Raw genomic sequence first — 14,142 nt, forward strand, 5'->3', positions numbered from 1 at the left:
TATTTTCTAGAAATCAGGCACAGGAGCTCCCTAGTGACTCAGGAGTTAAGAGTCTGGCTTTGTTACTGCTGTGGCTCTGGTTACAGCTGTGGCATGGGTTTGATCTCTGGCCCCAAAACTTCCACATGCCAAGGGTGCAGCCAAAAAAAAGAAAAAGAAATGAGAGATACAACTTCAGGGACCTATTACTCACTTTGAGAGAGTTCCTTGATGAAGAAAACTCAAGAGTCTACCTGAGACAGTCAGTTGCTAGAAAAGGTATATTTATATTGTGGATTTCTTCATCCAGTCTCAGCAAGTAAGGGAGTGCTTGATGAAAGAGCCCCTATGCCTGCTGGTCCCCAAATGAGAGTCCAGCATTTCCTTTGGTTGCTGATTCCAGATAGGCTTCTGCAGATATTCCTCCTTCCAATCTAACCTCCCCTTCTTGGCTTCTCCAGTGATGTCATAAGCAAATATTTGTGATAGTTTCTTGTCACCATGGTGACGAAAGAAGCACAGTCTGATTCTCCTTCCAGCTTCACTGTCAGCTCTGCTGGAAGGAAGGGACAGCCCTCTGGGGGAGCCCAGGTTCAGAGTCATGAAAAACCATGTGTCAGGTAGAGGGGCTCAGCAGTCCGCAGGGCTGCCTTTTGGAGTTTGTCATGTGCCTCTTACATCTCCAGGCACAGGGATAATCAGGGACGCTAAGGGGAGGCCACTGCAGTCCCTAGAACTTTTTTTAACAGTGAATCGACTTGGGCTTTGCCAAGTGCATGTGGCCTGGAAGCTTGCACATTCTTTGCCCCTGCCACTGCTGTTGGTTTGCCTGCCTGCTTCCCAGAAAGGACAGAGGCGCCTTCTCTAAAGTTTCCTTTCCTTAGTACCTCTAGCTCCAGAATTCAACTCGTTCTTCAACTTCCGTTTTTATTTCTCTTTCAGAATCTCTTAATAGACTACTTCCCCCACCTCACATTTATATACTTTATTGTTCCATTTGTACTCCCAGGGTGATCTCCTGCTTGAACCAGCCTTACCTTTGGGAAATTTCTTTTTAAACTCATCACAGTCACCCCAAACCATTCCAGAAAAGGAGCAGTGATAGTGTTGTCCCTTTCTGTGTGCCTATAAAACTTATTTTTCCTCCTTTTGGTAATACTTTTGGTAACTCGGATTAGAAATTTAGAAGGTGGGAAATGCCTATAAAGGGAGAAACAAGTTGGTAAATCATCCTCTACTCAAACTTCGACATAATCAACTTCACTTTTATCAGTCTTTTAAATACTGAGATTGTCTTAAAAATGTAAATATTGGATAAGGTATGATCAAGTCACCACAGCCACAGGAGAAAACAACAGTGAGGTTTGGAAGGAAGAAGTTTATTATACTCACAGGTCTGGGGGTGGGGTGAGTCACAGGTCACCACATCCCACACAGGGTCACAGAGGAAAATGCCAGGGTGGTCAGGAGGCAGAAGGGGCAGGAGCAAGCAAGAGGTTTAGGCCAGAGCCTTTTTGGGGTTTCAGAGGGAAAGAGAAGGCAAGGCAGAATATACAGTTTAGGATTGGCTAATTTGAATATTTCTGGAAGGCTTGGGGTTATGGGAATACCTTCTGGTTGTCTGCTACCTTGGGGACCTTGGGATGATGTAGCAGAGGAATATTGCCTCCTGGGTATACAGGCAAGATAAAGGAGATAAGCCTCTGGATTGGATTGGTTCCTTTGCAAAGGCATGCTCTTAGGCAAATTGTTAGCTTTAGGAATTAGCTAGCTGTGGGAGTGGCAGTCTCTCCCTGAGTCTGTAAGGCCCTCAAGTGCCAGAACACAGAAAATAAAGTATGGTTAATATAATTGGTCCTATGATGAATGAATGCAGATAGACTAATACGAAATCTTTTTTTAAAAGATATAGTTAGGGAGTTCCCGTCGTGGCGCAGTGGTTAACGAATCCGACTAGGAACCATGAGGTTGCGGGTTCGATCCCTGCCCTTGCTCAGTGAGTTAATGATCCGGCGTTGCCGTGAGCTGTGGTGTAGGTTGCAGACACGGCTCTGATCCCGCGTTGCTGTGGCTCTGGTTGCTGTGGCTCTGGCGCAGGCTGGCAGCTACAGCTCTGATTAGAGCTGGGAACCTCCCATATACCGCAGGAGCGGCCCAAGAAATGGCAAAAAAAAAAAAAAAATATATATATATATATATATATATATATATATATATATATAGTGGAGTTCCCACTGTGGCACAGTGGGTTAAGAATCCGACTGCAGAGGCTCAGGTCACCCTGAAGGTGTAGGTTTGATCCCTGGCCTGAAGAGTTCCCAATTGTGGCTCAGCAGGTTAAGAACCTGACACATTGTCCTTGAGAATGCAGGTTTAATCCCTGGCCTTGCTCAGTGGGTTAAGGATCCAGCATTGCCATAAGCTGCTGCATAGGTCACAGATGCAGCTCAGATCCATTGTGGCTGTGGTATAGGCTTGCAACTCCAGCTCCAGTTCGACCCCTAGCCCAGGAACTTCCATATGCCCCAGGCACAGCCCTAAAAAAAAAAAAAAAAAAAAAAAAAAAAGGAAAAAATAAACTGACTTTAAAAAAAGGCTAATTTTATATAGCATCTTTTCATGTGCCTGTTGGCCATTTGTGTATTATCCTAGAGAAATGTCTATTCAAGTCCTTTGCCCTTTTTTTTTTTTTTTTTTTTCTTTTCTGTCTTTTAGGGCCACACCTGAGGCATTTGAAGGTTCCCAGGCTAGGGGTCTGGTTGGAACTGAAGCCACCAGCCTACGCCAGAGCCATAGCAACTCGGGATCCGAGCCACGTCTGTAACCTACACCACAGCTCACGGCAACACTGGATCCTTAACCCACTGAGTGAGGCCAGGGATTGAATCCTAATCCTCATGGATGCTAGTCGGGTTTGCTAATTGCTGAGCCATGACAGGATTTCCTCCTTTGCCTTTTTTTTTTGTTTGTTTGTTTTTTTGGTTTTTTTTTTGTCTTTTTGCCATTTCTTGGGCCGCTCCCGTGACATATGGACCCCGTTCCCAGGCTAGGGGTCGAATTGGAGCTGTAGCTGCCTGCCTACACCAGAGCCACAGCAACGCGGGATCAGAGCCAGGTCTGTAACCTACACCACAGCTCACGGCAACGCTGGATCGTTAACCCACTGAACAAGGGCAGGGATCGAACCCGCAACCTCAAGGTTCTTAGTCGGATTCGTTAACCACTGTGCCACGACGGGAACTCCTCCTTTGACCTTTTTTTTTTTTTTTTTTTTTGGTCTTTTTGCCATTTCTTGGGCCACTCCCGTGGCATATGGAGGTTCCCAGGCGAGGGGTCCAATTGGAGCTGTAGCCACCGGCCTACGCCAGAGCCACAGCAACTCCTTTGCCTATTTTTAAATTTGATTGTTTGTCTTTTTGTTGTTAACTTATAGAAATTCTATATATATTTTGGATATTAAACCTTTCTCAGGTGATTTGGAAATAATTTCTCCTGAAAGTTGTCTTTTTACTTTCTTATGTCTCTCTTTTTTTTTTTTTCTTGCTTCTGCTTTTGATGTTAAAGCCAAGAATCCACTGCAAAATCCAAGATGATAAAAATTTACCCCTATGTTTTATTCTTAGAGTTTTATGGTCTTAGCTTGTGTATTTAGGTCGCTGATGCATTTTCATTTTTTTAATTTATTTATTTTTCTTATTTTGCTGGTGCATTTTTAATTTTTTTTTCCTTTTTGCAGCTGCACCAACAGCATATAGAAATTCCTGGACCAGGGGTCAAATTGGAGCCACATCTGCAACCTACACCACAGCTTTCGGCAACACCAGATTCTTAACCCACTGAGCGAGGCCAGGGGTTGAACCTGCATTCTCAGGGAGACAGCTCCAAGTTCTTAACCTGCTGAGTTTTTTTTGTTTTGTTTTTGTTTTTGTTGTCTTTTTAGGGCTGAAACTGTGACAAATGGAAGTTCTCAGGCTAGGGGTCATATCAGAACTTTGGCCTCCAGCCTATCACAGCCACAGCAATGCGAGATCTGAGCCACATTAAGGTGTTTTTTGTTTATGTTGTTGTTTTGGTTTTTTTGTTTTTGCTTTTTAGGCCTGTGCCCTGTTCCCAGGCTGGGGGTCGAATTGGAGCTGCAGCTGCCGGCATACACCACAGCCACAGCAACTCAGTATCCAAGCCTCGTCTGTGACCTACACCACAGCTCATTGAATCCTTAACCCACTGAGCAAGGCCAGGGATCGAACACATATCCTCGTGGATCCTAGTCGGGTTTGTTAATCGCTGAGCCATGAAGAGAACTCCTAAGTTTTTTATATGATAGCAGCTTGGGGTCTGACTTCATTTTTTGGATGTGAAAATTTAGTTGTCTTAGCACCTTTTGTTGAAGAGACCATTCTTATTACATTGAATGGACTTGACACCCTTGTCGAAAATCAATTGGCTGACTGCCATGAATGTGTGAGTTTTTCTGGACTCTCGATTCTGTTCCATTGAGCAATGTATTTATCCTTATGCCAATACCACACTTTTTCTTTCTTTCTTTTTTTTTTGTTTCTGCTTTTTTAGGGCCACACCTGTGGCATATGGAGGTTCCCAGGCCAGGGTTTGTATTGGAGCTGTAGCTGCTGACCTACACCTGAGCCACAGCAATGCCAGATTCGAGCCGAGTCTGCAATCTGTACCACAGCTTACAGCGACATCATCCTTAACCCCCTGAGTGAGGCTAGGGATCGAACCGGAAACCTCATGGTTCCTAGTCAGATTCATTTCCACTGAGCCACAATGGGAACTCTGCCAATACCACACTTTTGATTATTGTATCTTTGCAGTAAGTTATGGAATCAGGAGGTGTGAGTTCTCCAACTTTATTATTTTAAGTGACATGTAGATTCCCAGGTTAGGGGTCAAATCAGAGCTACAGCTCCTGGCCTACACCACAACCACAGCAACATAATCCATTAACTTTTAACTTATTTGTGGTTTGGGGTAGACAGTAAGTCTTAACAGACATCATATAGTTGAATCTTTTTTTTTTTTTTTTCATCCTCTGCCAGTCCCTGCCTTTTGACTGGAGAGTTTAGTCCATTTAAGTGTAATGTAATTGCTGATAAGAAAGGACTTCTGCCATTTTGCTCCTTTTTCCTTTTTTTTCTTAATAATAGCTTTATTGACATAGAATTCACACTCTACACAATTCAGCCACTTAAAGGGTACATATATTTTCAGTTGATATTCTCATTTTGTTCAACATTTTCCTGATTTCCTTAGTTGTTTGTCCATATTTTTCATTGGCTCATTGAATGTATTAAGGATAGTTGTTTGAAAGTCTTTTTCTTAGTTTGTCTAGTGTCTAGGCTTCCTAAGGGAAAGTTTCTGTCCATTTATTTTGTGCCGTTGAATGGGCTGTATTTTCCTATTTCTTTGTATACCTTGTAATTCTTTTTTTTAAACTAAAAACTGTAGGGGTTCCCACTGTTAGTGCAACAGTATTGGTGGTGTCCCTGCAGTGCCGGGACACAGGTTCAACCCCTAGCCTGGCACAGTGGATTAAAAGATCTGGATTAACACAACTGCAGTGTATGTTGCACCTGTGGCTCAGATATGATCCCTGGCTCAGGAACTCCATATGCCATGGGGTGGCCAAAAAAGGGAACAACAACAACAAAAAAGAATCCAACTGCAGCAGTTTGGGTTGTTGCAGAGGTGTGGGTTCAATCCCCAGTCCAGTAGAGTGGGTTGGTTAAAGGATCCAAGGTTGCCACTCTTTAGCACAGGTCGCAACTATGGCTTGGATTCAATCCCTGGCCTAGGAATTCCATATGTCATGGGCTCAGCCAAACAAAACAAAACAACTGGACTTTTTTTTTTTTTTTTGGTCTTTTTAAGGCCACACATGTGGCATATGGAGTTTCCCAGGCTGGGGGTCAAATCAGAGCTGTAACCACTGGCCTACACTACAGCCACAGCAACCCCAGTTCGTGCCACTTCTGCAACCTACACTGCATCTCACGGCAATGCCAGATCCTTAACGCACTGAGCGAGGCCAGGGATCAAACCCTGCATCCTCATGGATACTAGTCAGGTTCGTTTTCCCCTGAGCCATGACAGGAACTCCCCAACTGGACTTTTGACTGTAATGTTTTAACACTGGAAATCAGTTTGTTTACATTTGCCTTTTGAAGGGGTGCTGTGCCTATGACGTGCAGAAGTTCCCTGGGCCAGGGACTAAACCCACACCACAGCAGTGACGATGCTCGATCCTTAACCAGTTCAGCCACCAGGGAACTCCTATTATATATTCTTGGGTCTTTTTTCTCTCTTTGCTTGCTTTCTTTTGAACTGTTTTTTATAATTCCCCTATTATCTTTGTGGGATTTAAGGGAGTTTTACCTACTTTTTACCATCTCTAATATTCTTCCTTTTGTGAATTTCTGAACTTCCATCAGGTATAATTTTCCTCCTACTTGAAGAACTTTAGAAGTCTATTTCACTTTCATTTTTGAAAGTATTTTCAGGAGTTCCCGTCATGGCTCAGTGGTTAATGAATCTGACTAGGAACCATGAGGTTTCGGGTTCCATCCCTGGCCTCGTTCAGTGGGTTGGGGATCCAGCATTGCCGTGAGCTGTGGTGTGGGTTTCATACGCGGCTCAGATCCCATGTTGCTGTGGTTTTGGCGTAGGCGGGCAGCTACAGCTCTGATTCGACCCCTAGCCTGGGAACCTCCATATGCCTCAGGAGAGGCCCTAGAAAAGGCAGAAAGACCAAAAAAAAAAAAAGAAGAAGAATGGGCTTCATTAGCCCATTAAAAAAAAAAAAAGAAAGTATTTTCAGAGTTCCTCTCGTGGCTTAGTGTGGGTTTGATATCTGGCCTCACTCAGTGTGTTAATGATCCATTGTTGCCACAAACTGTGGCATAGGTCACAGCTGTGGCTCAGATCTGGCTTGGCTGTGGCTGTGGTGTAGGCCAGCAGCTGCAGCTCTGATTCGACCCCTAGACTGGGACTTCCATGTTTCATGGGTGCAATGTAAAAAGAAAAGGAAAAAAAAAAGCAGTGGAGGAAAAAAAGTATTTTCACTGGGTATAGAATTCTAGTTTGAGGAGTTCTCATTGTGGCTCAGCAGAAACTTGTGGCTCAGCAGAAACGAATCCAGCTGGTAACCATGAGGTTGTGGATTTGATCCCTGGCCTTGTTCAGTGTGTTAAGGATCCAGCAGCATTGCTGTAAGCTATGGTGTAGGTTGCAGACTCAGTTCAAACCTAGCGTTGATGTGGCTGTGGTGTAGGCCAACTGCTGTAGCTGTGATTTGACCCCTAGCCTAGGAACCTCTGTATGCTGAGGGTGCGGCCTTAAAAAGCAAAAAAAAAAAAAAAAATTCTAGTTCGATAGCTTTTTTTTCTTTCAGTTGCTTCATTATCTTCTGACCTGTATAGATAGGTTCAAGAAGTCATGTCATATCTTTATAATGAATCTTTCTGGCTGATTATCACTAATTTTCATGAATTTGACTCATGCGCTTTAGTGTGATTTTCTTTGTTTTTAAACATGTTTAAGGTTTATTTTGGTTTCTTGGGTTTATAAGGTCAAATTTGGGAAATTTTTCAGTCTTCGATTCTTTTTTTTTTTTTTGGTATTTCTTTGGACCGCTCCCGCGGCATATGGAGGTTTCCAGGCTAGAGGTCAAATCGGAGCTGTAGGGCCAGCCTACGCCAGAGCCACAGCAACGTGGGATCCGAGCCACGTCTGCAACCTACACCACAGCTCACGGCAACGCCGGATCATTAACCCACTGAGCAAGGGCAGGGACCGAACCCACAACCTCACGGTTCCTAGTCGGATTTGTTAACCACTGCGACACGACGGGAACTCCCAGTCTTCGATTCTTAATGTTTTCTGTCCCTCTCCCTAATTTTTCCCCTGAAGTCTTACTTATGTTTTTAAGCTTTTAGTAGCTTTTTCCTGTTCTAAGTAGTACTTCACAGGTATATTAAGCTGTTTAATCCTTCTAACAACTCTAGGAAGTAGAAACTATTATATTCCTGTTTTAAAGATGAGATCCTGAGGCATAGAGGGTAAAGCAACTTGTTGAAATTTGCACAGCTAACAAGTAGAAGAGCCAGAATTTGAAACCAACCTCAAGGGCTGTATCTTTTAATACTTTACGTATATCAATTGCTGTACTAGCACTTATTTAATAAGCTTATTATGATTAAAGGAGACAGTGTGTATTGGTGTGGGGATGGTACTAGAGAAGTCAGGTGCACTTACTGTGATTATTAGGCCTCCTTGGAAAGCTATGTGTCCTCTGAGTAGGGGAGGGTGGGTAGGAGAGAAGGAAATGTTAGCCTCCTAAAAAGGCTTTGCCGGGAGTTCCCATTGTGGCTGAGCAGATTAAGGACCTGACATTGTTTTTGTGAGGGTGTGGGTTTGATCCCTGGCCTCACTCCGTGGGTTAAAGGTCTGGCATTGCTGTGGCTGTGGTATAGGCCGGCCTCTGCAGCTCCAGTTTGACCCCCAACCCTGGGAACTTCCATTTGTTGCAAGTGCAGCCGTTTAAAAAAAAAAAAAAAAGCCTTTGCCACTGTGTTTGTATCTTCCCTTCTTTAGAGACCATGGCGAGCCCAGGAAAAGACAATTATCGAATGAAGAGCTATAAGAACAATGCCCTAAACCCTGAGGAAATGAGGCGAAGAAGAGAGGAAGAGGGCATTCAACTCCGGAAGCAGAAACGGGAGCAACAAGTGGGTTAACCTGAGTATTTTCCAATATGCCTTCAGGGAAGCGGTCCAGCAGCCCTGGTTGGCCTCCACTTTGCACTCTATCTCCTTGGGAAAGTGGCTTAGCTTTGTGGGCCTCCCATCCAGTTTCATGTTGAAAGTTTTGAGAAAGAACTGCCCCTTATTCCTTTTCCATAATTTAGAACAACTTGGACATCATTTATGTCTTCAAAATAACACTCTAGTGCTAACCCCTTGTTGCCTTCTTTTTTTTAATTAAAGTATAGTTGATTTGCAAAATTATGCTAATTTCTGCCGTACAGCAAAGTGGCTTGATTATTCTTTTTTTAAAAAATACTCCTTGTTTTTTAAAAAATAATTCCTTTCCGTTATGGTTTATCCCAGGAAACTGGATATAGTTCCCTGTGCTACACATTAGGACCCCATTGCTTATCCAATCTAAATGTAATAGTTTACATCTACTGCAATCCATCCCTCTCCCTCTCACCTCCCCCTTGGCAACCACAAGTCTGTTCTCTCTGTCCGTGAGTCTGGTTCTTTTTTGTAGATAGGTTCATTTGTGCCATATTTTAGATTCCACATATAAGTGATATCATATGGTGTTTATCTTTCTCTTCCTGACTTATTTCACTTAGTATGAGAATCTCTAGTTGCAGACTTCTCTTTTTTTACCCAATAGTCAATATTAAGTCTGGCCTTCGAGGCACAGCCCCAAGCCTGGCCCTTTAAGAAGTTTGTCAGCCATTCTGGACTGTGCTGTTGCTATCTCTAGAGTCCATTCTTTTAAGTCTCCCTAGAACTGAGACTGTATTAATGCCTCATCATCTATGTTCTGCCACACCAAATTGGTTCCTTCTCAGGTCTAGATGCTAACCTTCAAAGCCTTTATACTCATCGCCTTTTATACAAAAGTCACAGAAATTGTAAAAGATTTTTTTGCTGATAGAAATGTCCTCCAAAAATGTGAACAATTAGATACAACATAGAAAGTAAAGCCCTTGAATAGCTTTCCATATCAGTATATTAAGCTTGGCATTTTCTCATAAATAGCATTTCCTTGACAGTTACGGCATAATTTAACATTGTCTTAGTTTCGGTGAGTAGGCTTACCACCATCTCTTCTCTCTGCTTTTAGCTTTTTAAACGGAGAAATGTGGAGCTGATTAATGAAGAAGCTGCCATGTTCGATAGTCTCCTCATGGACTCCTATGTGAGCTCTACCACGGGGGTAAGACCCTTGCATGTGCTTCAGGCAGACTTGGAAAATACTTGCTTCTACAGAACAGAAATTGGGCAGTTCTCATCATCTCGTAGCTTTACCAACAACCATGCACGTTTGTCTTTATTCCATGCATCCATTTGTAGCTGGTCAGCTTAAGGAGTCAACGAGCATTCATCTCTGATGGAAGCACCAGAGGAAACATTTAAGGGAAGCCATCGCTTGCCTCAGAGGTTGAGAATCGCTTCCAGATGTCCCAGTTTGGAACAGCTGTGGCTTACACAGACACCTTCTGAGCCTGCTGTTAGGCCTTCCTTTTGCCCTCAAGTCTTTGGAAAGCAGGATGCCAAGCAGAATTGTGGCTCACATCTGGCTCTAGTGTTGGTTTGCAAAGTCTTGAACCTGGGAGTTCCCATCGTGGTGCAGTGGAAACAAATCTGACTAGGAACCGTGAAGTTGTGGGTTCGATCCCTGACCTCACTCAGTGGGTTAAGCATCCAGTGTTGCCGTGAGCTGTGGTGTAGGTCGCAGATGCAGCTCGGATCTGGCTTTTCTGTGGCTAGGGCCAGCAGCCACAGCTCCAATTAGACCCCTAGTCTGGGAACCTCTATATGCCATGAGTGTGGCCCTGAAAAAGCCAAAAAAAAAAAAAAAAGTCTCGAACCTGTTTTTTATGTTCTAGGAGAGTGTGATCACAAGAGAGATGGTGGAGATGTTGTTTTCTGATGATTCTGACCTGCAGTTAGCAACCACACAGAAATTCCGGAAACTGCTCTCCAAAGGTACAGAGCCTAGGCCTCCCTAAAGAGGCCCTACATGAGTTAGCCTCTTGTTTCTTCTCATTTACCTCAGCTTTTCCACTTCATTCATTCTGCTTTAGCCCTACTGGTTTTGGGGTCCTTGGGTCCTTGGACAAGCCAGGCACATTCTTAACCTTTGCATTGGCTATTCCCTCCACCTCATAGCCTTTATGTTCAGATATCTATGTGACAGCTGCTTCTTTTCTGTAATCAGATCCTATCTCATGGCAAAGCCTACCCCTGTCACCCTTCTAAAATTGTAACTCCCTACCCCTGCAGCCATTTTTTGTTTGTTTGTTTGTTTGTTTGTTTGTGTTTTTTTTGGCCATGGCATGCAGAATTTCCTGGGCCAGGAATCCAACCTGTGCCACAGCAACAGCCTAAGCCATACCAGTAACAATACTGGATCCTTAACTGCTGTAGGGATTCCTCTCCTACAGCATTTTTTAATTTCCTTACCCTGCCCTATCTATTCCTTTTTTTTTTTTTTTTTTTCTTTACTTTCTCTAATATAACAGAATGTCTCTCCTCACTAGGATACAGGTTCTATGAGAGTGGAGACTTGGTTTTGTTCACTATTGTATCCTTAGTACCTAGAACTGTGTCTGGCACATAGTTCTTAGTGAGAATTTGACATATGATGGGAAAAATACTCCTTGACTTTTCTTCCTCCCAAAAAAGGACTGCCGGTCTAAGAAGGGACGTGTTTAGACTAGAGTTGCTCCTTCCCTTGTCTTCTCTTCCTTAATTCCTTATTTGCTTAGGTTAGTAAGATTACTTACTCGCTTAGGTTTAGGAAGCCAAAGTTGAGCATACCTAGATTAGGATTGACTTTAGCATCCTAGATGTTTTATACAGTTCAAAAATGACCAGCTGTTGTTAACACTGCCTCACCAAAAGGGAACCTGGGAATGTTTATAATAATGGTAGTCAGAGAATCTAGGAAGGATGGGGGACCGACCCCAGTGAATGCATCAGCCAAAGCCTATCCTGACTTTCTCTCCTTCCTTTGTCCCTTTTCCAGAGCCTAGTCCTCCAATAGATGAAGTTATCAATACTCCAGGAGTGGTGGATCGGTTTGTGGAGTTTCTGAAGAGGAATGAGAATTGTACATTACAGGTGAGGCCTGAGGTGGAGAGGTACTGGATGAAAGCCCTTTTGCCAAGAAATTGCAGCGAGATGTTTCTATAGACATGTCTCCTGGGATATAGTCAAGCTATTGAGGAAATATTTATGAGATGCTGTTACCTCAGAGGCCTTGGCCTCAAATAAGAGAGCCACAGGCTGTTCCCTAAGACAATCTCAAAGCAAAGATACCAGACTATGAGACTGATTATTCAGAGGTTATATTATAAATTATAAATATATAATGCAAATTAGAGGTTCTGAGAGTTCCATTTGTGGCTCAGGGGGTTAAGAACCCAACATGGCATCCTGAAGGATGTGGGTTCATTTCCTGGCCTTGATCAGTTGGTTAAGGATCTGGCGTTGCTGCAAGCCATGGCATAGATTGCAGATGCGGCTTGGATCCACTGTGCCTGTGGCATAATCTGGCAGGTGCGGCTTGGATTCAACCCCAGGGAACTTCCATATGCCACAGGTGTGGCAGTAAAAAGAAAAAAAAAGGGATTAGTCCACTTCTAATCCTGAGATGAACTATTTAGCTTCTCTGGGTCTCTCTTCTCAGAAATGGGTAATGTGTCAGTCAATTGAAACTTGTTAGAAACTTCGCTGAAAGGGACTTTGAGAGACCCCTCTCACTCTTATCCTGGTCTCAGAAATAAAAAAAACAAAGCTCAGAAAATAAAGGTGACTTACCACATGGGTTACTGCTGTGGCACGGGTTCAGTCCCTCGCCCTGGGAATGGCCAAAAAAAGTGACTTGCCAAAGGACTCATGGGTGCTGTGGTAGTGCAGGACTGGACCTGGGACCATGGCAGCCCAATTCCATCTTCCCGCTGTGTTGCATCACTGCCAGTACCTCTTCCTGTTATTTAAAGGGGGTTTGGGAAGGGATGGTGTTTTGATCCTTTTTTTTAAGTCAGGGGCAGAAGGCTTACTATTCTGAGCCAGCTGGTAGGCATGGCTGCTCTGTCTGGAATGACAATCAATCATAGCTTTTATCTCGATTTCAGTTTGAAGCTGCCTGGGCTTTAACGAACATTGCCTCTGGAACCTCTCAGCAGACCAAAATTGTCATTGAAGCAGGGGCTGTGCCCATTTTTATAGAGCTGCTTAACTCAGACTTTGAGGATGTACAGGAACAGGTAATGCCCAAATTCTCGATGGTACTTGTCATTTAATTAAAAAAATCCATTTTGTTTTTATCCCCATTTCCTGGCTAAGAGCTCCCCCAAACCTTGGGATTTTCTCAGTGATAGAAGTTAACCCTAAGGAGCCCCTTTGGAACACACCTGTGACCATGCTAATGTAGTGACTTGGGGTGGGGTGGGGAGGGGGGGATTGCTCAACCCCACCCCACCTCCACTCTTTCCCACCCTTCCAGCTCAGCCTCCCCAGAGAGGTTAGAAGGGGTGGAGAGTGGGCTATTAAAAGTTTTGAATAGACTAGAAGTCTTCATAGGCTTCTGAGCTGGTGAACATATCAATGTGCTGTGAAGGTGACATGTGTGGAGAGGGCATGGAGATTTTGTACAGCCCCTACTCCTCACTCCATACCCGTAGGCATCTCTTCCATTTAGCTCGTCCTGAGTTGTAGCCATTATAATAAACGGTAGACTTAAATAAAGTCTTTTCCTGAGTTCTGTGAATCCTTCTGGTGGATTATTGAACCTAAGGAGGAGATTGTGGAACTCCTGAATTTGTAGCCAGTTGCTAAGAAGTGCAGGTGGCGCCTGGAAATTGCAACTAGGATCTAAAGTGAGGGCAGTCTTGTGAGCCCTTAACCTGTGGGTTCTGCACTATCTCCGAGTTAGTGTCAGAATTTAACCATTGACACAGTTGGTATCAGAATTGGTTGTTAGTATGGAAAAAACTTTGCACATTTGGCATCAGAGGTGGTGTTGGGGAAGAAAAGATACCACAGTACCCCTTTCTCAGCACCTACAGATCATAAAAACCCAACTTCCAGTTCTTCTGCTGGGATTTTACGGGTTGGATAGAACTGGAACGTGGTACTGGGGTATTTTACTCTATTACTACATAGATGATCAGTCCTGTGAGGCTGCAAGAATGCAATTTTCCCATCATTTTATCCTTTTCTGGGAGGTGGGCATAAAGGGGGTCTTGGTTTGGCTTTCCTGGCAGCAGTACACTGTGAGTTTCTCTGCCACACTGAATGGCAACTCTTGGAGGAAAAGTCCCCAAGAGCTCAGTAAGGATATCAACAAGGAGGGTGCCTGTGCTTATTTACAGTGTTTTTCAGGCCTTGAGAGGGTATTTGC

At 43.7% G+C, this 14,142-nt stretch overlaps 1 protein-coding gene across 2 annotated transcripts in view; it reads left to right on the forward strand.

Annotated features, from left to right (window-relative positions):
• KPNA6 (karyopherin subunit alpha 6) overlaps window positions 1–14,142 on the forward strand; it is a 45,279-nt gene that overhangs the window by 16,477 nt on the left and 14,660 nt on the right. For both annotated transcript variants that reach the window (XM_021095806.2, XM_013999108.3), the window contains exons 2-6: window positions 8,590–8,723; window positions 9,856–9,948; window positions 10,622–10,721; window positions 11,764–11,858; window positions 12,875–13,006. In XM_021095806.2, coding sequence (XP_020951465.1) covers window positions 8,590–8,723; window positions 9,856–9,948; window positions 10,622–10,721; window positions 11,764–11,858; window positions 12,875–13,006 — 554 coding nt within the window. The remainder of the gene's footprint in view (window positions 1–8,589; window positions 8,724–9,855; window positions 9,949–10,621; window positions 10,722–11,763; window positions 11,859–12,874; window positions 13,007–14,142) is intronic.

The sequence above is a fragment of the Sus scrofa genome, chromosome 6 (assembly GCF_054392235.1).
Source record: "Sus scrofa isolate SSC_HxYL_T2T_F1_AM1 chromosome 6, Sscrofa_HxYL_maternal_Yorkshire_Landrace_v2.0, whole genome shotgun sequence".
Lineage (NCBI taxonomy): Eukaryota > Metazoa > Chordata > Mammalia > Artiodactyla > Suidae > Sus > Sus scrofa.